The sequence below is a fragment of the Mytilus edulis genome, chromosome 1, assembly GCF_963676685.1.
Source record: "Mytilus edulis chromosome 1, xbMytEdul2.2, whole genome shotgun sequence".
NCBI classification, from domain to species: domain Eukaryota; kingdom Metazoa; phylum Mollusca; class Bivalvia; order Mytilida; family Mytilidae; genus Mytilus; species Mytilus edulis.
The window spans coordinates 21,900,281-21,923,932 of record NC_092344.1 but is presented as its reverse complement, the minus strand read 5'-3'; the positions used below and the strand labels follow the sequence as shown (position 1 = coordinate 21,923,932).

At 32.8% G+C, this 23,652-nt stretch overlaps 2 protein-coding genes across 10 annotated transcripts in view; one reads left to right on the top strand and one right to left on the bottom strand.

Moving 5' to 3' along the window:
* LOC139527948 (germinal-center associated nuclear protein-like) overlaps positions 1 to 10,846 on the bottom strand; it is a 57,768-nt gene extending 46,922 nt beyond the window's left edge. For all 3 annotated transcript variants that reach the window (XM_071323646.1, XM_071323657.1, XM_071323668.1), the window contains exons 1-3: positions 10,745 to 10,846; positions 4,164 to 4,905; positions 1,244 to 2,188 (exon numbers count right to left, since the gene is read on the bottom strand). In XM_071323646.1, coding sequence (XP_071179747.1) covers positions 1,244 to 2,188; positions 4,164 to 4,851 — 1,633 coding nt within the window. In that variant the 5' untranslated portion in view covers positions 4,852 to 4,905; positions 10,745 to 10,846. The remainder of the gene's footprint in view (positions 1 to 1,243; positions 2,189 to 4,163; positions 4,906 to 10,744) is intronic.
* Positions 10,742 to 23,652, top strand: part of LOC139528056 (suppressor of tumorigenicity 7 protein homolog) — a 71,472-nt gene continuing 58,561 nt past the window's right edge. For 2 of the 7 annotated variants that reach the window (XR_011665518.1, XM_071323876.1), the window contains exon 1: positions 10,742 to 10,852. Coding sequence is in view for 2 of the 7 variants with exons in the window: in XM_071323854.1 (XP_071179955.1) it covers positions 11,010 to 11,160 (151 nt within the window). In the remaining 5 variants the exon portion in view is untranslated. Of the gene's footprint in view, positions 10,853 to 10,983; positions 11,161 to 20,968; positions 21,628 to 23,652 lie in introns of those variants that run through there. The other 5 variants (XR_011665509.1, XM_071323854.1, XR_011665519.1 and 2 more) reach the window with 4 other exon arrangements.

Below are 23,652 nucleotides of genomic sequence, written 5' to 3'. Positions count from 1 at the left end.
AAATTGCATAAAAAAAGTTGAATTGCTTTTACCAATTTAAGATATTTATAAAAAACAGATCCTGTCTTGCATGATCATGTGTAAACACAAGAGTGCATGAATGCTGAAATGTCTCGCCTTCTTTACTAATCATTGATATCATGTTGATAGTCCTACATGTAAAGCTTTATTAGAACTGTCACATAAACTTAACATTAACAAAGAAAACTTAACATTAACAAAGAAAACTAAACATTGACCAATGAACCATAAAAATGAGGTCAAGGTCAGATGAACATGCCAGGCAGGCATGTACAGCTAACAATTCTTCCATACAACAGATATAGTTGACCTATTGCTTATAGTTTAAAAAAAACAGACCAAAACACAAAAACTTAACACTAAGCAATGAACCTTGAAATTGAGGTAAAGGTCAAATAAAACCTGCACGATTGACATATAGATCATAAAATATTTCCATACACCAAATATAGTTGACCTATTGAATATAGTATTAGAAAAAAAGACCAAAACTCAAAAACTTAACTTTTTTTTTACCACTGAAACATGAAAATGACGTCAAGGTCAGATGACATCTGCCAGCTAGACATGTACACCTTCCAAACATTCCATACCCCAAATATAGTAGACCTATTGGATACAGTATTAGAAAAACAGACCAAAACACAAAAATTTAACTATAACCACTGAACCTGTGAACCATGAAAATGAGGTCAAGGTCAGATGACACCTGCATGTTGGACATGTACAGCTTACAGTCCTTCCATACAACGAATATAGTCAACCTATTGCTTATAGTATCTGAGATATGGACTTGAACACCAAAACTTAACCTTGTTCACTGATCCATGAAACGAGGTCGAGTTCAAGTGAAAACTGTCTGATGGCCATGAGGACCTTGAAAGGTATGCACATACCAAATATAGTTATCCTATTACTTATAGTAAGAGATAATTTAACATTACAAAATATCTTAACTTTTTTTTCAAGTAGTCACTGAACCATGAAAATGAGGTCAAGGACATTGGACATGTGACTGGCGGAAACTTCGTTACATGAGGCATCCATATACAAAGTATGAAGCATCCAGGTCTTCAACCTTCTAAAATATAAAGCTTTGAAGAAGTTAGCTAACTACGCAGCCGCCGGATCACTATCCCTATGTCAAGCTTTCTGGGACAAAAGTCGCAGGCTCAACAAAAACTATTGTATATGAGTGCTTTCCCATAACCAACAAAGTTACCTGACAGTCCAAACAGCCCTGTTGATACTGAAGGTGCTGCACTAAAGGGATATGGTCCTTGTGTTGATTGAATTCCTCTCTGTCCTGATATCCCAGAGGACTGCATGCCTGTTGTACCAGATAAAACGGACTGTGGACCTGTCTGACCAAATATTCCTATGGATGCTGTTGTTTGTGTGTTAAAGGAACCAGCAGAGGTGGTGACTGGTAAAGTTCCTCCACCAAATGTTGATGACCCTGTCTGTAATCCAGTACCTCCAAATACAGAAGACTGAGTTGTTTGTCCAAATACAGTCGGCGCCTGAGATGTTCCTAAACCACTTCCACCAAAAGTTGTTGCTCCAGATGAGGTTGCACTACCAAACCCTCCAAATGAATTCTGAGCTCTAGTGGAGGTAGCTGTTGCAAAACTAGAACTTAGTGTACTTGTTTTGGTTGTAGGTCCAATTGTGTTTGTTCGAGTTGTGGTTTCGTATGAAGGACTACCAAACGAGGTTGTTTGACAGACTGTTGCATGCGACTGAATACCAAACATACCAGTCTGAGTTGTAGGTCCAAATGAAGGAGTACCAATTGCACTTGCTTGTGACACAGCACCAAAAGTGGGACCACCAAATGACTTTGGTTGAGTTGATGTTCTGCTAGCTTGAGTAGCTGTTCCAAAAGTAGATCCCCCAAATGCATTGCTTGTATTGGACTGATTTCCAACAGCAGACCCTCCTAATGTGGAAGTATTTCCAAACAACCCAGATCCAGAATGAGATTGGGTTCCAAAACCTTCACTTCCAACGGAGGCAGCTGTTGTCGTTGCACTTCCAAAAACTGGTCCAGTTTGAGACTGGGTCCCAAAACCTCCACTTCCAAAAGAGGGAGTTGTTGAAGCACCAAAACCAGAGGCAGATTGTGGTCCCATTGTTCCAAAGCCTGTACCTCCAAACATTGAACCTGCAATTCGAATAAAACCAGATGCTCTGCAGGGTGCAGCTTTATACGACCGCAGAGGTTGAACCCTGAACGGTTGGGGCAAGTATGGACACAACATTCAAGCTGGATTCAGCTCTAAATTTGGATTGTGATTAAATAGTTGACACAGCATAGGTTTCTGACACAGAATGAATGTGGTCTAATGAACTTAAAATTTTTTTTTTGCCTTTGAGCAATTCACTATGCTGTTGAATATTAATCCTCTCAAAAAAATGTTTGAAGAAATTTACTTTTTATTTATGAAATCTGAAATAAAAAAATGTAACCCCCCCCCCATTTTTTTTTCACACCCCCCTTTCCCTTTTTCCAAAACTCATCTTAATTCAAATTTCTAATGGAGTTTGCAACAATAACTCCTCATTTAAATACATCATAAAATATTAAAATGTAACAAAAGGTGCTTGTTATCACAGTAAATATCACTGAATGGTAAAGATTGTTTTAATTTATCAGTTGGTAGTAAAAGTGAATATACATTGTATATTGTACAAAACAATGATTTAAGTTGATTCAACTACTATTCTGGATAAAGAAAGATAACTCCAATCAATTGAAAATTTCTTGCTATTGCACAACATTGTGCAATTAGATATTTCTTGCTATTGCGCAATACTGTGCAATTGAAAATATTTGCTATTGCACAATACTGTGCAATTGAAGATTTCTTGCTATTGCACAATACTGTGCAATTGAACATTTTTTGCTATTGCACAGTATTGTGCAATTGAAGATTTCTTGCTATTGCTGAATACTGTGCAATTGAAAATTTCTTGCTATTGCACAATACTTAATATAATAATTTTGGATCCTGATTTGAACCAACTTGAAAAACTGGGCCCATAATCAAAAATCTAAGTACATGTTTAGATTCAGCATATCAAAAAAGCCCAAGAATTCAATTTTTGTTAAAATCAAACTTAGTTTAATTTTGGACCCTTTGGACTTTAATGCAGACCTATTTGAAAACGGGACTAAAAATTAAGAATCTACATACAGTTAGATTTGGCATATCAAAGAACCCCAATTATTCAATTTTTGATGAAATCAAACTAAGTTTAATTTTGGACCCCGATTTGGACCAACTTGAAAACTGGGCCAATAATCAAAAATCTAAGTACATTTTTAGATTCAGCATATCAAAGAACCCCAAGGATTCAATTTTTGTTAAGTTTAATTTTGGACCCTTTGGACCTTAATGTAGACCAATTTGAAAACGGGACCAAAAATTAAGAATCTACATACACAGTTAGATTCAGCATATCAAAGAACCCCAATTATTCAATTTTTGATGAAATCAAACAAATTCAATTTTGGACCCTTTGAGCCCCTTATTCCTAAACTGTTAAGACCAAAACTCCCAAAATCAAACCCAACCTTCCTTTAGTGGTCATGAACCTTGTGTTTAAATTTTATAGATTTCTATTTACTTATACTAAAGTTATGGTGCAAAAACCAAGAATAATGCTTACTTGGGCCCCTAATTCCTAAACTGTTCAGACCTCAACTCCCAAAATCAATCCCAACCTTCCTTTTGTGGTCATAAACCTTGTGTCAAAATTTCATTGACTTCTTATATACTTATACTAAAGTTATTGTGAGAAAACCAAGAATAATGCTTATTTGGGCCCTTTTTGGCCCCTAATTCCTAAAATGTTGGGACCAAAACTCCCAAAATCAATCCCAACCTTCCTTTTGTGGTTATAAACCTTGTGTTAAAATTTCATAGATTTCTATTCCCTTTTACTAAAGTTAGAGTGCGAAAACTAAAAGTATTCGGACGACGACGACGCAGACGATGACGCCAACGTGATACCAATATATGACCAAAAAAAATTTAATTTTTGCGGTCATATAAAAAGATTAAGGAGTAAAAAAAATTATCGATGCAAATCACTGGACAATTAAAAGAATTTATTTTCCTAGTAAAAAAAACTACCTTGAGGTCCAAATCCAGGAGTGCTGGTTGTTGTTCTGAATCCACCACTTCCAGTTTGAAAAGTTCCAAATCCACTAGATGCTTGATTTGTTCCACTTATACCAAATCCACCAGATGCTTGATTCATTCCACTTGTACCAAATCCACTAGATGTTTGATTGGTACTTGTACCAAATCCACCAGATGGTTGATTCATTCCACTTGTACCAAATCCACTAGATGGTTGATTGATACTTGAACCAAATGCACTAGATGTTTGATTGGTACTTGTGCCAAATCCACCAGATGGTTGATTCATTCCACTTGTACCAAATCCACTAGATGGTTGATTGATACTTGTACCAAATCCACTAGATGGTTGATTGGTACTTGTACCAAATCCACTAGATGGTTGATTCATTCCACTTGTACCAAATCCACTAGATGGTTGATTCATTCCACTTGTACCAAATCCACTAGATGGTTGATTCGTTCCACTTGTACCAAATCCACTAGATGGTTGATTCATTCCACTTGTTCCAAATCCACTGGTAGCAAATCCACTTGGAGTACTACCAAATCCTCCAGATCCATATGCTGGGGGAGGTGTTCCAAATCCAGCTGACTGGCCAAATGGGCTTGCCTGTCCAAATGCAGGTCTTTGTTGTTGTCCAAAACCCCCAGTTGCTTGACCAAATGGGTTGGCCATGGTAATTTTGGAACTGTCTTTTGATTAACTTATTCAGAAGGCAGATAAATACATCTGAAAATAAAATTAAAATTTCTGAGATGTTTTTCCAGAAGCATCAAATTAATTAAAGATTATTGCATAACTGTTAAAGGGACATTACATGTACAAGTCAGCTTTATGATTTAGATTAAAATTCAAAACACAATTAATTTTGTTTCAAATATTAATGATACCAGAATTTAGAAATATTCGTTGTTACATGTAGCTCATCACTGATGCATTATTTTCTTCCAAGTAAATAGTTTAACCTTATTGAATCAATATTCATTTGATTATCAATTTAACTCTTTAATCATGTTAATAGCTGGAGATGGGTTATGCATGTAGCTAATTTCTACCCTATACAAATACATTTTGTAACGATATATTTCTATGGAAGAAGTTTTTATGTGTAATAAAGTGGATTTTTATTGTGCACTTGTAATAATATAAGCCTTTCTATCTATGTGCTTATTGTGTCCATGTTATAAAAGCCTAGATTTTAAAATCTTTTGAATGTGCTACTTATTAACGAGGGTGGTAATAGGGGTAACTTCATGATGAATTACGGTAGAATTTTTTTTCCAAATGACATTAATGGTAATTTTTGGCATGTGAAGATGAAATGTACCTCTAATTTATACCACAAATGACTGATTTTGGCAAATCATGTTACAATGTTTCTGTCCAAAAATAAAAGTAGCAGTTAAAATTATTGAGATTTCTAATACATTTTGTAGTCTGGCTCTAAAAAATCATAACGATAAGTATAACTTTTCTAATGTTTTCACAAGTGGGGCGAGTTGGTTAAAAAGTGGTGCGATTTGCCAGTGTGGCGATTTGTCATGGATGGAGCACTTAATTCACCAGCTTTATTGACTGGGTTGTTCAAGATTACTCTGACATCCAACGTTATTTTAATTGTAATTGGACTGTGACAAATATTTTATTTAGGTGACAATTTTCTACCTCCATTTTCATATACAATGTACATAAACATGATAAAACTACAGTTTCAGGATATTCCACACTCCAGCACAGGAGCCATTCCCGTAATCAGAAGAAAAAGAAGACTTCATAGTAATTTCGTACTTATGACTGTTGATGTTTCTCAGTGTGGAATGTTTGAAGGATTTTTATCTTTTGTATATGTAGGACTCGAAACAGTGATGGTACTCTGAACTGCGATGGTCAAGCCGAAGTGCGATGGTTAACACGCTGAAGTGCGATGGTGACATTGTGACAATAACTTGCTGATATACGCTGAAGTGTGGTGGTGGTTACGCTGTGACATTGAGTAAAAAGCAAAATGTACATGAGCTGTTAAAATGAAATAACATTATTTAGATTTTACAGAAGTAGCTGCTAGCCTCTGACACGCTTGGGAGATCTTGTAATTTCTGTTCAAGTCAAACCAATTCAAAAACTTTAAATTTAAATAATTTTTTTTAATATAATTTTAAATTTGCCAATTTTCCAATTCGCAGGCAGTAGTCATGATAGTATATAGAGTCAGATATAGGGTGTTCAAGGGCCAAATATTTTTTTTGTTAAGGTTGTATTTCTATACGACTTAGCAGGGTTCATTTCAGTTGATCAAATGTTTAGGGCTTTCCAAAGTAGCCGGTAGACGGTGGATTTCTGCCGTTTATGGTGGCTTCAAGTGCTGGCTACTTCACTGACAAAAATATAAATTCAAAAAGAACAAGAATGTGTCCTCAGTACACAAATGCCCCACTCGCACTATCATTTTCCATGTTCAGTGGACCGTGAAATTGGGGTAAAAACTCTAATTTGGCATTAAAATTAAAAAGATCATATCATAGGGAACATGTGTACTAAGTTTGAAGTCGATTGGACTTCGACTTCATCAAAAACTACCTTGACCAAAAACTTTAACCTGAAGCGGGACAGATGGACGGACGGACGGACGCACAGACCAGAAAACATAATGCCCCTCTACTATCGTAGGTGGGGCATAACAAAAATCTGTTTCAAATGTTTACAGGCAGCTAAGAGATGTATTGTCACAAAGTCGCAGTCACGATAAACAAGAATGAAAAGATCAGTGTTTACCTTTGGCTAAATATTGTTCACATGAATTCAGGTTACTGATTGGTTGTCTATTTTTAAAAAGTCAGAATGCATCGTTTCTTTTCAAAGATGACAAGAGAGACGTTCCGGTGGTCATTGAACGATAACAATGTCAATAGAGACGTTCCGAATGTCATTAACTCGTTGGTTTTGACTTTCATAATTATGGTAGAAAATCAATAATGAACTCAAAATCGTTAACTTTTTTTTTCAGATCTACTTCCTGTTCTGGTCTTATTTGCCTGTCCGGTCTTGTTTGCATGAGACTTTGAATAAAATGTATATTTATCAACATATCAGCAATTATAGGAAGGAATTCAACACCCAATCATTTTTTAATAACTGTTTGATACGAAAAAAAAACGTTACCTGATAACAGCGTTTCTTTGTTTACATTTAATATGACGTCATAACTTAAATAACGTCACAACTAAATCCCTAACAACAGAACCAATATCGGAAACGTTATGGTATTTTCGTTTCTTTTATCAACATGTTTGAATTTAAAAAAATTAGTACAGACTTCGTCCCCATTCACAGGTAATGCCTGTCTCATATTAACGTAAAGACAATCAAATAGGATGACAATTTTATGTTGTGGAATATAATATCAGTCAAATAAAAGAAAGTGTAGTTTATCATGTTGTTCAGAATGTGGAAAACAGTATCTTTTAGTTTTGCAGTTCATTTTTCAAAGCCCATGGGGTCAACAGTTCAGAGAATCAAGTTCAAAAACGAAAGTACAATATTGTCGACTTGACTACAAATAAATAATATTTCCAAATGATTTATGTATCCAACTTATTGAAGTTTACGAAAAAAGAGAAAATCAGAGGATATATCAATTTTCTGTCAATGCTTGAGAAATAATTGTATGATTTAAATACGCGTAACAGTCTTTGGAGAAAAAAGGGACTTGTTTACAAATGCATGTAGTTAAGCAAAATAAATCGATCCAAGATTTCTAACAAATCGGATTATTATATAAATAAAAAACAAATCATCACATAAAAAAATGAAATTTCTGAGATTTTTTTTTCTTTTTTTCCCCCTTTAATTTCATACATAAAAATTGGTCATTTGAAAGATGAAATTAGGTGCCACAATCCGGAGATTGAGAAACTGCAGGATTTTGCTCTATTTATGCCAGAGCTTCCCCTGCCGTAAAGCACCAAACGCATGTTACAGCCACCTATTTAACCTACTACTTCAATTTCAAGGGAAAGCCCTGAATGTTATGACAAAATTTAGAAATTGATCACATTTACTCCTATTTATTATTTTAGGAAGTACACGTAGGGAGCAGTCAGGTTAATTTCGACCTTCCATGTTGCAGACAATTAAACACACTGTAACCGTTTTTAGCCTTCCTTTTTGTAGGTCTGGAGCTGTGGCACAGGCACTTGTTTCTGTCAATGTGGGGTTTACTATCCATACCAGTATGGATAGTAAAGCACATGCACTTGTTTCTGTCAATGTGGGGTTTACTATCCATACTGGGCACTTGTTTCTGTCAATGTGGGGTCTACTATCCATACCAGTATGTGGGGTTTACTATCCATACTGGGCACTTCAATGTTTCTGTCAATGTGGGGTTTACTAGAATTCTAGTCAAATTGGCACCTGGTTAAATCGGCACTTGGTCAAATCGGCACCCAGTATAGTCAAATCGGCACCTAGTCAAATTGGCACCTGGTTAAATCGGCACTTGATGTAGTCAATTCGGCACCCATGTTAAATTTGTTTAATATATGATGTGTACAAAATATAACTTTGTACAATTTATAATTTGTACAGGGTTTTTGTACAAGTTATAAGTTTTTTGACACACATTTTCTTACACCAGGCATACCTGCCAACTTTCACGATTTAGGCGTGTACTACACGATTTTGACCCTCTGTCCCGATTACACGATCGTGATCGTGAAAATAGCCAAAATACACGATTTTAGTAAAATTTACACGAAAAATATTTTTGTTCCCGATTTTGAACTTTTGAAAGTTTTCCCAAGGGAGACAAATCGTGTCTGACAAATTTCATCCAATCAAAATTTAGTGATCACGCATTCACCAGTTGATTAATGTCGGCATAGTAAACAATCAAAGAATCGAAATTTTGAGTTGTTTTATTTTAGCTTGGGTGTTAAATTTATAAAAATTGGAATCATGATGGGCGAGTTATCACTTGCAAAATAGTTCTGTCACCGCCTAAGAAAAAAAAAGCGTCTTGCTTCGTGCAAATACTTAGAGAAATGGGAGAATAATGTCAAGTACAGGGGCTGGTTGTCTAAATCAACGTTAGGATTGTCACATGCCTTTTGTAAAGTTTGCAACAGAGACTTTAAAGTTGACCACGGTGGCCTTAATGATGTCTCCAAACATTCTAGTACTGCTTGTGATATTGATCTATATAATATATATATGAGGGTTTGGATTGGGTTAAATGAATACAATGCCCTTAAAAAATGAAGATAAGGGAATAACGGACCCTCATATATTGTTGGTTTGTTGGTTTTTTTGTTATTAAATTATTAAAATTATTACTTTTTTTTTTATTTCTTGACAATGTATCAGACAAACAAAAAGTCATCTTACTGGTGTTTATCTCAACAAAAAGAATACAACAATCAAACAATTTAAAAAAAAGCGGATAGGTTATAACAGCATCTTCAACTATCACCCCCCAAAAAAGAAGTATGTCAGACACTTTTAGGAGCCAAATCATCACACGAAAAAATGCCGCGAAAAATTCTACTCTCAAAAATGGTGCCGCGCACAAAAACCCCCATGGCCATTTTCAAAAGTTGGCAGGTATGACCAGGTGATACAAGTTTATCTTTAAAAATGTTCTAGTTCAATCTTTAAATTCAAATTTATATACTTTAACTTAACATTTCGTACTATTATCCTTGTCCTCACAATGGAAATGAGGATACCCGAATAGTTTACATTCGAATTTTAATTTCTCCTGATACCACATATATCCATAAAAAGTCTTTTTTGGTCTAATCATGTTTGTGTATTAATTCTCGCTATTAGATTATATCATATAGTTGTGAAAATATGACAGAAATATGCGAAACAAAAGCTGGTGTTACATTGTGTTTTCACTATGTACTTGATTAAAGTTATTTATTAATTGAAAAGAAAACTTATCAAAACCATGAAAACATCAGTCACATAATGTTGAGAAAACTTTAAATAATCAACTTTTGCATTTTTACAGCTTGATGCTTTTTAACAAAATAAATCATGATCGAATTTATACATTTTTAGAAATATCTATATATATTTGGGACTATTATGCTAGTATACTTAAATTACTAACTTAGCATAATAGTCCCAGTCCCATATATTATATCAAATATTATTGGATGCCGAATTGACTTTAAATGATGCCGATTTGACTAGATGCCGATTTAACCAGGTGCCAATTTGACTTTTTCTATGGGTGCCGATTTGACCAGGTGCCGATTTGACTTGTACCAGGTTTACTATCCCCACATTGACAGAAACAAGTGCCAGTATGGATAGTAAACCCCACATTGACAGAAAAAAGTGCCAGTATGGATAGTAAACCTCACATTGACAGAAAAAAGTGCCAGTATGGATAGTAAACCCCACATTGACAGAAACAAGTGCCTGTGAGCTGAGGGGATATAATTTATTTTTTTTTTTTTTATCTTTTTCGTCAATCCCGATTCAGGCTATTGGCAAACAAAAATTTACTTCAGCAATTTTGCTCACTGCACAATGAGGTCATACAAATAGTTCTTACACTTTAATGTTTCGACAGCAAAGAGTAGGAACCAAGACGAAAATAATGTTGACACCAAAATTTCTTCTTTCAGTTTGAAAACTTCCGCCACCTGACAACTAGGCCGAGGTAACTGTTGATAAATTATAACACCAAAAGATAAGAATGGAGAATGGTTTACACATTGTTTGAAATTGTACTTGTTGTTTCTTCTTTTTCAAATTTAAATCAATAACATTTTGTATTTATCGAATACACAATTTTCTCCGTGACAGTGATTTTGATCATGGCAGGCTTCCTGTCTAGGATTTTTGAGAAAGTTAAATCTTGGATTCACTGGTCGTGGACTTATCTTTGGGCCGTTTGGTTTATTTTAGTAGTGTTTGTCGTATACATTTTGCGAGGCCCATTAAAATTGACAGAAAACCTGTCTTATGGTATGTATGAAGATAGTTCAAATGCCTCCCCCTTTTTTTCTATTTTTTAGTTTACTGAAAACTCTACAACACTCAGCAATCAACTTGAAGTAGATTTATGTATTTTGAAAGTTAGACCAGGAGTCACACTTATTGCAAATAACATCCTTAACCAAATACACTAATCCAGACCAATCAACTGAGAGAACACAGGCACTCGTTTCTGTCAAATTTTTATGACAATGTGCAGTTTACTGTCCACACCTGTACAAAAAAATACGGGTGTAGATAGTTAACGGTACATTGACAGATACAAATATCTGTGTGCCCAAGGTTTATGCAGTCATAGATATACATGAGGGTAGGGTAGTAGTACTATATATTCCGAGTGGTGAAAGCAGTAATTTTCGGGAACCAAATCATTATCGTCAATATCCTCATTGTGATATGTCAGAGGTCTTAAATAATTTCTCTTACCATCATAACTGTTAGTTTTTTTTTAAAATTGAACAAGATTCATCATAATCATTAGCTGTTTTTATTGCCTTTATTAAGAAAGTGTACATTTTATCTTCATGCACCAAAAATTACTAATAGGAGGCAGGCATAACCTGTGAATGGGGACGAAGTCTGTATGCATTATTTTTTTTAAATCAAACATATCGATAAAAGAAACAGAAATACTGTAACGTTCCCAATTTTGGTTCTGTTGTTAGGGATTTAGCTGTGACGTTCTTTAAGTTATGAAGTCATATTCAATGTCAGCAAAAGAAACGCTTTCATCAGGTAACGTTTTTTTCATATCAAACAATTATTAAAAATGAATTTGTATTGGGTTCCAATCTTATATTTTACTAGACTGATAAATATATATTTTATTCAAAGTCTCATGCAAACAAGAGCGGAAAAGGAAGTAGATTTCTGCGCGAAAGCAGGGAAAACCGGAACAGGAAGTAGATCTGGAAAAAAAAGTTAATGATTTTGAGTTCATTAGTAGAATGGAATCAAACAAGGAGCTAGGATCTCTAGTTTATATAGACTAATTCTATTTTTACTTTTGTATTTTTCCTACATGTACATTCCCTTTGTAACAGTGCTTATGTCATTACATCTCAGTATAAACAGTGTTCTAGCTACAAAGTTTGAACAGGGCACAGCGCCCATCCTTTTTAATTGACGCCCATGCCTTTTTTCTGCCGTTCCTTGGGCGCACTGCCTTTTTTATAGCGAAAAAATCGGTATTTTTCTGAAATACCATAAAATTTGTAATTCTTCCATGTACAGGAAGTTCAGCTACCTTACATCTTTGGTGTCAAACACATCGTTAATTAACACAAATTACTTTACCTTATGATCATTAATAATTTGTTTATTTCAAAAAAGTTTGACAAAAACATTGAGTTCCTTCCCCTTTTTTATCACCCGATCACAATATATTCCTTTAATTTATGTTCCTTTTTTCGTAAAAAGATTAAATATAAAACAAATTGAATGCAAATGCATATCAGAATTACTTTTAATTATTTATATAACCTGAATACACTTAAAAAATGAATATATTTTGAAAATTGTATTTTTCTTCTTCACTTTTATTGATTGATTTATTAAGTGCATTCAAGTTATAATTTAAAACTTGAAGTTGGTGCATCACCTATTGTGGTTTATGTAAAACATACTTATAATGAATAAGATAAAAAAAACATACATATAATGATGTGAAACACTTAAAGCTGCGAAAGTGTATCTCATCATACCATCAACCATAAAACATTGTACCTACATGTATAGTAGAGAATTATATGAACTCCATTTTAACTGAAACTAGATTTTATCATAGTGCCCAAGTTAATATAATCTAATTAATTATGAGGCTTGAAGAATTGCCCTCCTTTTAATGACATTTTTCACGTAAAATTGCCCTTTTTTCAATGACATTTACACGTAAAATTGCCCTTTTTCTGACTAGCACCCTGCCCTTTTCAAATCCTGGCTAGAACACTGATAAATGTATAAAGAACTGATCGTTCAATGACATAATTAACATGAATTGATTGAATTCAGATAACTATATGAATTAATAAAAAAAATGCAAATATGAAAATGTTAATTTATTAGCATAAGTACATGTATTAACTCAAAGTATAATTCAAAAACTGAGAAAAATAACTTTAATATGAATTGATTTGATTGTAAATGTTTTCAAAATATGTCTGTCTCCATTTGAATGTTGCTGTCCAAAGACGGATGCTTTCTAGATAATATGAGGCAGGCATTACCTGTAAATTGGGACGAAATCTTTATATAATTTTTTTTTAATTTAATCATATTAATAAAAGAAACGGAAATACCGTAACATTTAAAATGTTTCTAATATTGATTCTGTTGTTAGGGATTTAGTTGTGACGTTATTTAAGTTATGACGTCATATTAAATGCAAACAAAGAAAGTTATCAGGTAACGTTTTTCAAAAATTTTAAAAATGATTGGGTGTTGAATTCCTTCCTATATTTGTTGATATATTGATAAATATACATTTTATTAACCGGATTTTTGTGACAAAAATGTCGGTTATTGATTTGGGGATGTACGGCGGGCGGCCGGGCGGCCGGGCGGTCGGGCGGCCGGGCGGGCGGGCGGCAATCAAATGTTGTCCGTGCATTAACTCATGAACCGTTCAACCAAAGCTTTTAAAATTTTAATATGTTATTACTGACAACTATACGAAGGTCAAGTTCAATAATGGCGATTTTGACTTTTACCGTTCAGGAGTTATGGTTCTTGAAAGACGGCAATCAAATGTTGTCCGTGCATTAACTCATGAACCGTTCAACCAAAGCTTTTAAAATTTTAATATGTTATTACTGACAACTATACGAAGGTCAAGTTCAATAATGGCGATTTTGACTTTTACCATTCAGGAGTTATGGTTCTTGAAAGATTGAAAAATGGAGTTTTCAGTCGTGTCCTTGCATTTACTCATGAACTGTTCTACCAAAGCTTCCCAAATTTTAATATGTTGTTACTGATGACAGAATGGAGGTCAAGTTCAATAATGACGATTTTGACTTTAACCGTTCAGGAGTTATGGTTCTTGAAAGATTGAAAAATGGTGTTTCCCGTCGTGTCCGTGCATTTTCTCATGAACCATTCAACCAAAGCTTTTGAAATTTTAATATGTTGTTACTGATGACAAAATAGAGGTCAAGTTCCATAATGACGATTTTGACTTTTACTGTTCAGGAGTTGTGGTTCTTGAAAGATCGTAAAATGGCGTTTCCATTCACGTTGTTGCATTTACTCATGAACCATTCAATCTAAGCTTTTCAAATATTATTATTTCAAAATGTTGATACTGATGACAAAATGGAGGTCAAATTTGATATTGATGATTTTCACTTTCACCATTCATCAGTAATGGTTCTTGTGATATTGCCAGGACACAAATAAATGTAAATAAATCCGGTTTGCTGTCGTTGTGACAGCCTCTTGTTCAAAGTCTCATGCAAACAAGACCCACCGACTGGAAACATTTGTGCGCAGAAACAGACTGGAAAAGGAAGTAGATCTGGAAAAAAAATTATTAACGATTTTGAGTTCATTAGTAGAATGAAAAATTCAGGAAATTTTCCCGAAATTTTTTTTTTAATTTATTTTTCTACCGTAATTAATAACTTTCGTATATAAAGTAAATAGAAATCAATAAAATTTTAACATAAGGTTTATAACCACTAAAGGAAGGTTGGGATATATTTTGGGGGTTTTGGTCCCAATAGTTTAGGAACAAGGGTCCCAAAAGGGGTCAAAATAATTATTTTTCTAGTTTCGAGACAATAACTTGTGTGTAAGTGTACATGTATGGATCTTTTTGAAATTGTACCACAAGTTTCCATTTCAAAAAAGGAAGGTTGGGATTGATTTAAGGGGTGATGGCCCAAAATGTTTAGGAATTGGGGCTCAAAAAGGGGCTAAAACAATACTTTTCTAGTACTTTGTTTAAATTGCTTATTTCTTGACCAATTTCAATGGGGTTTTATACTTGAAGTCTTGGGGTTCTAAAATATGCTGAATCAAACCGTGTATTAAATTTTTGAAATTTGGTCCTCGTTTTTAAATTGGTCCACATGACGTTTAAAGGGTCCAAAATTAAACTTTGTTTCATTTCATCAAAAATTGAATTATTGAGGTTCTTTGATATGCCAAATCTAACCGTGTATTGAGATTTTAAATTTTGGGTCCCATTTTTGAATTGGTCAACATTATGGTCCGAAGGGTCCAAAATAAAACTTAGTATGGTTTTAACAAAAATTGAATTCTTGGGGTTCATTTATATGCTGAATCTAAACATGTAATTTGATTTTTTATTATGGGCCCAGTTTTCAAGTTGGTCCAAATTGTCTTCCAAAATTTAACTTTGTTTGACTTCAACAAAAATTGAATGTATGGGGTTCTTTGGTATGCTATCAAATTGGTCAACATTGAGGTCAAAAGGGTCCAAAATCAAACGTTTGATTTCATCATAAAAAGAATTCTTGGGATTCTTTGATATGCTGAATCAATCCATGGCCATGTATTAAGATTTGGATATTGGACCATAATAGGTAAATTAATTTTTTTTAAGTTCATCAGAAGCCTATGCTGTGTCAACTTTTGAATCACAATGCAAATTCAGAGCTGTATCAAGCTTGAATGTTGTGTCCTTACTTGCCCGAACTGTTCAGGGTATGACCTCTGCGGTCGTATAAAGCTGCACCCTGTGGAGCATCTGGTTGATAACTAAATGGGTAGTCTTTATTATAAACTTATGAACATATACATTTTTAGAAGAAATTCTTCAATTTGTCTAAATATAAAAGAAATTTACGTTTTATCGTTTATACTTCTGCCAAAAAATTTTTTGCATCATAAATTGGTATGATGTTGTCGTCGTCTTTGTCTGCATCTGTGTCGTCCGAAGACACATTTGCCTTAATTTTCTGGAAAATAACTTGAGTTTAAGTGAATGGATCTCTATGAAATTTTACCAGAAAGTCCAATACCACAAAAGGAAGGTATGAATTGATTTTGGGGGTTATGGTGCCAACGGTTTAGGAATTAGGGGTGAAAAAAAAGCATTTTTGTAGTTTCCCAACAACATGCTTACCTGAATAATCATGCTTCTTTGTTGATTGTTTACAAAAGTGACAATCGGTAAAATTTGGCTTCAAAACACAATCAGTAAAATTTGGCTTCAAAACACAATCATTAATTAGCTGCTATATTTTCACAACAACATAACAAACTGAGTGAAATATTTTTTTGACAATTGTATGGAATCGATGCAAAAAAAATGATAACATTGTGCACAGAAGTCTATAGTAGTTTATGATATATGCATGAGATGGTTCAAGAATTGGATAAACATTAATTTTCCCCATTTACTGGTTTCATATTACTTTAATTAATATTACAACAAAGAATATAATTTAGAAGTATTAAAAGAAATAATTCAGCAGTTATTCCCCTTTATACATAAACTCTGGTTATCTAGATCTGCATTTCATAACTCAAGGAATGTTTTTTGCATTTATATCTTTCAAAAGAATTTGTGATCAACACATGTATACTTTATTTAATGAATGGCTATTATCTATTTTGAATTTATTGAACCATAAAACTAATTTTTGACTCTTCACATTGAATAATCCGCGAAGCGGATTATGTAAAATGTGAAGAGTAAAAAATTAGTTTTATGGTTCAATAAAATCAAAATAAATTATTGCCATTCATTTAAAATAAATTTCTATCAAAATTAAGGCTCAAAGAACTTTTTTTATTATTTATATTAACGATAACAACACACACACATGTTGGCGTATGAATACACAACGTCAGAGTGGGCGTGTCACCATCAAAATCGACAACATTGAAAATAAAACTAATAATTTTAACCCGCCCTTTTAACCAATCAGAAGACAGTAAAAACACCAAATTTATTTATTTCACCTTGTATTATTAAAAATCAATACTTCATGATCAGAACAAATGCACTGAAAGGTGATAATTTATGGTTTTATATAATCCAATAAAAGTTCATAATATATAGATATATTTCATGTGGAAGTACAAATGTAGTATGATTGCTGACTTTGCAGTAAAAAATCAATATTTTAAATGTTAAGCTTTCTGATAAAGTGTAAGCGTTTTTCACAAATATTTTATATAGTTTGCTGGTAAATAGGTAATTTTGAAAGACCAACTAGTTTCTTCAATGGTCCATTTAGAGTTTGATATATTGTTCAGACACATGTTATGAAATCTTAGTTGCTATAAATCATAAAATTATGTTTTACTGCAATTTGTAGTATTGGTCATTTTTCTTGTAAGCCTAAAATAATTTTATATGACTGCCAAATTTTTGCAGTTGTATAATGAAACAGCCATGTTGTGATAGCCAAATACATTTGGTTTCCAGACAATAACTTAAGTATAAATCTCTATGAAATTGAACCACAATTTGCAAGGTTCCAGACCATAAAAAAAAAGGTTCAGATTGATTTTGGGGGTTATGGCCTAAACCATTTAGGAGAACGGTGCCAAAAATAATACTTTTCTAATTCTTTGTATAGATTGCTTATTTCTTGACCAATTTTAAGGAGGTTTAATTTAAAGCCTTGAATTCTTGAGGTCTTATGTACATTGTATTCAGATTCATTTTCTTTTCGATACATTTAGATGTGTCTAGACAGTCCCTTTACACAATGCATGTTTCAATGAAATACTGGTACATGTATCTTTAATTTGTCGGTATTTTTAAACACCATCTTACTGTAATCTCAATAACTTAATCTTGTAATCATATTTTAAAATTGTAAATGAACTCATTGTAGCTTTAAGGATGTTCACTACTCTTGTGTTTGCTTTTTTGTAATATACTCAGAATCCTCAGGTTTTATCAATGCAGTACTTGTGTTTGCTTTTTTGTAATATACTCAGAATCCTCAGGTTTTATCAATGTAGTACCATTAAAATATTTTTCCCAATAACCCCTTCTTTTCTTTTCATAATTTTGTTACATGTTGTTGTATAGTATCAAAAGCCATATATTTGAAAATCTTATAAAATCTTTATTGTTTTAAAAAAAATTAAGTGCCAATGTTAAATACATGAAAAATCTAGAAAGAATAATTACCCGCCATATTTTAAATGGCTTATATCTCTAAAACAAGCAAATTGACCCTTCAATTTTTTCTGCTTTTTTGGCTCCTTTATCAGTATCCTATCAACTTATATCAGTCTTTTAGAAAGCTTGTTATTTTGAAACAAAGAAGCAAACATCCTTAACTATTGATTTAACCCTTTTATACCGACAAAATGGCAAACAAATCTGAAAGCAAAAGTAATGCAATATATAGTATAATCATAGCATTTACTTTTTCAGTTTGAAATTAGGGAAATGAGGTACATGATTGCCATTGAAACAAATATCTATTAGCAACCAAGGATCAAAGATAATAACTATAGGTCACAATATAGCCTTTGAAAATGAGCAAAACCTTAATGTATAGTGACCTATGCACAGCCCTGGCATGGAAAAAATACAAATTGTTATCTACTTAATTTATAATTTTATATTTTTTTTCTTAGATTTAATTATATAAAATTACAAATATCATAAAAACTGACTAAAAAAGAAAAGCTTCTCTTTCAAATTTTGAGAAGTCATTGATTTGCAAGATAATCAGACTAACTGCTAAGAGCTCTTGCAGTTCAATGCAATTACTGAAGCAACACTGATTGTGTATATATACCAAGTTGAAGGTCAGACAGAAACACAGTTGAGTGCAAAATAAATAAAAATTATTCATGCAACGTTTATTTGGTAGATATGTAATCATTTGTTGCTGATGTTAATTTCCCCAGAGGCTGAGAGTAATATGAATTTATTTTATAGACTATTTCTACATGTTGCTTTAGGTAGATCATTGATTTTTCTGTAGTGTTCTCTCTGTCCATGTCCATATATAGAGAACTACATTGACCAATATTTATATCTTCAATCAATTTCATACAGCAAGGTATTAATTTAGAGAAAATTTATTCTATTCTGTTCTGAAAACTTGTCTGTGTTAGTATATAAAGGATTTCCATGTGTCTGGGCTTCATGTATATTATGAAGTTATGTCTATTTTTTTGCCATTGGCCAGTTTTAAAATGTCTATAGAACTGTTATCTTGTTATCTTGGTCACTGGAACCATCTGCCATGCAAATCAATACGGTGTTGCATCTCTTGATAGGCCCTATTAAATTTTTTAATGAATGAAGGTAGAATAACTGATTTTGTGTTAAAATAAATTTATCAAATTCTTAATTCTTTGGAGCCTCCCCTTCTAATATTAGATTCATGCTGTGAATAATGCAATATTTTAAAGACAGTTAGAATATATACATCATACCCAAGTCTATCTACCTGGTGTAAGTTTGTCTTATTACAACTCAAATCATTTTTGCCAGTTTTCTCTCAATCCAATAGAAGGCACAGTCACAGGATGTGACAGTTTCTGGTTTGCAATATTAACTTGCATTCATAAATCTGGAAACAAATTTGTTCTGAAATTTTTTTTATTCACATTTTTGCAGTATTCAATTTTGAATGAAAAGCTCTTTTTTTTGGCAGTTTGTCTTTCTGTTGACTCTGGCAAATTGTCCTGACCAAGTTTTGATAATTTGGTGCGTGTCCAAGAGTGGAGATGCCTTCTGCAGGACAGAAATGGGTCTCAGAAAAACTTTATTTGAGTAAGAAAATGTGTGTTAACTCTTTACCCCATGATAACACCTTATGACGCCACCCCCTTTACTCCATAATGACGCCTGTGTAGTGCCTCAGGTGAAACATTTTGACTATGAAAAATCTGTATCAGATTTTAAAAAATGAATCTAATATAAAAAGGATATTCATGCCAATATCTTACTGGACTTTCATTGATGAAATATTTGTTTTAGCAATGCATTAATACTTTAAACCTGATGATTTTTTTTTATTGAAAAAAAAACTGCAAATCATGTTTAAAAAAAAATATTTCCATGGAGTAAAGGGTTAAAGTAATCCAGATGAAAAAAATATATACTAGGTACTGTAAATGCTTTAGGGAGCTACCATTTGATTTTTATGGGGGGGATAGGGGGGGGGGGGGGGGGGGGCTAGGATGAAATTTGAAAAAATAGGCAGGACAGGAGTTTTGAGTTAAAAAAAAAAGGCAGGATGAGACACTTGCAAAAAAAAAAAGTCAGGACGACAATTTAGGTAAAAAAAGTCAGGATAAACTAAAAAAAAAAGGCAAGACCGAACAGAGTAAAAAATAAAAAGGCAGGACAGAGATTACAGCTAAAAAAAATGCAGGACAGAATTTTTCATCCTAGCCCCCCCATAAAAATCAAATGGTAGCTCCCTTATGAAAATCCAGGGGCGTCAGAAAAAAGGTGTTTCAACACCCAGACCCCCCTACCCTGGATCTATTTTAATTGAACATCAATTAATTAATTATTTATAGATGATTCATTTTACTGCATTAGTCTTTCTCAATCTGTAATTGAAAAACTGTTCATGCACATAGAGGTCAAATTATCAAGCAAGTACAAACAATGATAATTTATATCACCCCTTCACTTCCACCTTTCTTTCTTTCTTTCTATTAGCACTTTTGATTGTAGTATTACATTTACATTTTGTTAGTTGAGATATTCAATAAACTACATATATTTTATACAATTGTCAATAGAAATCAAACATTAGTTCCAAGAATTGATATGTTCAATAGATTTATATGTTTGTAGTGTCATAATTTATCTTCTTTTCTACCTTTTGAGAAAGCCCCCAGGTGACATAAACGTGTCTGTAAGTGATGTATTGTTGTACACAAATCTTGATATCTGCACCATTATAATGGTCAAATCATCGCATATGCCAAGATATTAATATTGTTTGTCTGTATAAGTGAAGGATACAATCTCGTTAGGTTAATGAGAGAGTAGTTTACTAATTAACACTAGGTTTGGAGGACACCATCAGCTGTTCCAGGTGTGAGGAGGGATTTACCTATAATAATTAACAGGTTTTTGTGTGACTGTAATGACATATAATTGAGCACCAAACAATTCAGTGGCATATATGTGAGATTTATTTAGCCGATTAATCACTTTATATACAAACTTTGTTGATAAAGATATATAATGGTGATAGTCAGATCTAGATGTACTAGTGTTGAGAGTCTTATTTATTATTTACACATTAATTGATCTTAGCCTAGCTAGCATGACAGATTTCATAGCTTAATACTGTAGGATTATTTTCCAATAATACCGTAATTCATTAATCGTTTTTGAAAGCTGAGGACATTGCGGGAAAAAATTATTGACTTGACTTGATTAGCCTCCATTGTGTGCGGAGGTGACATTTTCTCTCATTTGTGTCGTGGAAAGGAAAGCATTCACAATGTTTAATTTGTTCATGTGTAAGTATTATTCTAGCATGTTCTATCTTAATGTTGTTGATCAATATAAACTCATCACATATGGTTCTATTTTTTTACATACACAATTCATTCCATCTGTAAGAAATGTTGGGGGTTAAACAGATATTACTGTGGGTTTATAATATTCCTGGAATACCAATTTTCCATGAGTTTGAACGTTTAAAGAGGTACTCATTTTGTATATAGGCTTGTTTAATTTGCAGACTGGTAAAACAACAAAATCAAATATGATTGAAATTAAAAAATTTCCTTAATCTACAATAAAAAAGAAAAATAAATGAATTCACAGAAGTATTTAAATATTTCCTGTCAAAGCTTGTCTTGCTGAAAATTATCAGAACATTGTTATATTTTACGTAAAATATTTCTATACCACCACATGTAATAAATTGATTTTTACACTGTACACTCCTTGCTGCAGGCTTCTTATTTGGAGAAAACTATTATAATAAACAGGTGACATCATTTTTGGGAGTTAACTCTGAGACATTAATCATTCATACACCAAATATTTAGGTTACAACTACATTAATTCATATAAAAGGTGAAAATCCAAAATTAAAAAAATAATAAGCTAAAAACAGAAAATTATGCAGCCCAATATTTTTGAATAAAAGGTCTATCAAGTCCAGTGATTTTGCCTAAATACCTCTTTCAAGGATTGTCACCATCAAAAACTGCTCTTGGAATGTTTAATGACCTTGACTGGCTATAAACCCTTGCATGGTTGGTCAAAAACTACATCTTGCTTTATTTTTTTTCCGAAGACAGCTAATCATATAATCATTTGGAAACAAAATTCCCTTTAAAACAAATTTCTTCTAAGTGTACATTCTGAAGATCTTTTATGGTCTGCAAATTGTTAAAAAGATATATAAAAGGACATATGAGCTACAGTTCTGCAGATAACCCATATGGTCTCCAAATTGTACAAAAATATTGTAAGGATCTATGAGCTACTGCTCCACAGCTGAACATTTCTGAGTTAAGGGTATACAAATTATGTTCTAAAACTCACCAATGAAAACTTTACAGTAACTTCTATGATGAAGAACAGCTATAAATGTATTTCTGATACTTGGTAATTTTCTAGTTATATTAATTAAGTACAGTATTTTCAAAATATAGTTTTATGTTCATTAAATCTGTACATGTATACCCTATCCCCAATATTGGCAATGGTCAAAAGTTGTATACTAATTCCTTTATTTATCATTTTAAAGTGCAGTCCACTAGCAGTTTCAAAAGTGCCTCTAGTTTTTACTAGAAATATAGCTGAGGTCATATTGATTAAGAAATTGTGGTTAAACTATGTAATAACTTATTGGATTTTGAGTATCTGTTGGCCATAAATAAGACATCTCTGATGAATATTTTATGTATTTAACCATACTTATACTCCATATCATGATTGTAATGTTTAAAAAGTTCTTGTACAATGACAATATAAAGATTGATCTGTTTAGCATCTAGACAAAATTTAGTTTCATTCCAAACTTCCATATATTTTAGTCTGCTTTCTGCCAAATATTGGAGGATCAAAATGTGGGTACATAGATGACGAATGACAGTAAAAAATCTTGTCAAACGACATTAACGGTAATTTTAGTGTATGACGATAAAATTTGCACACTTTCTTTAAGAGGATAAAAAAAATCAACCTATTTTAACGAATCACGTTAAATAACTTTCCAAAATGTTGATTAGATGAGACATAACAGACTTTTTAAGGATTTTTTTATTAAACATGGTAAATTTTAACCAATTTGACCCTTAAAGATAGCAGATAGCAGAAGGTGATTGTTTGAAGCCTGACAGGAAAGGGCATTCATACCATCATACTGTAGATTCAGAAATTATTGTATGCATGAATTCATTATTGATATTTTTTAACAAAGGACAAAATTGCCAGATTAATTAATGGAATTTCAGTTAAATCTGAAAACAGTCATTATGATAATGGTTAACTTTTACAGATTGTAACTTGGATGGAGAGTTGTCTTA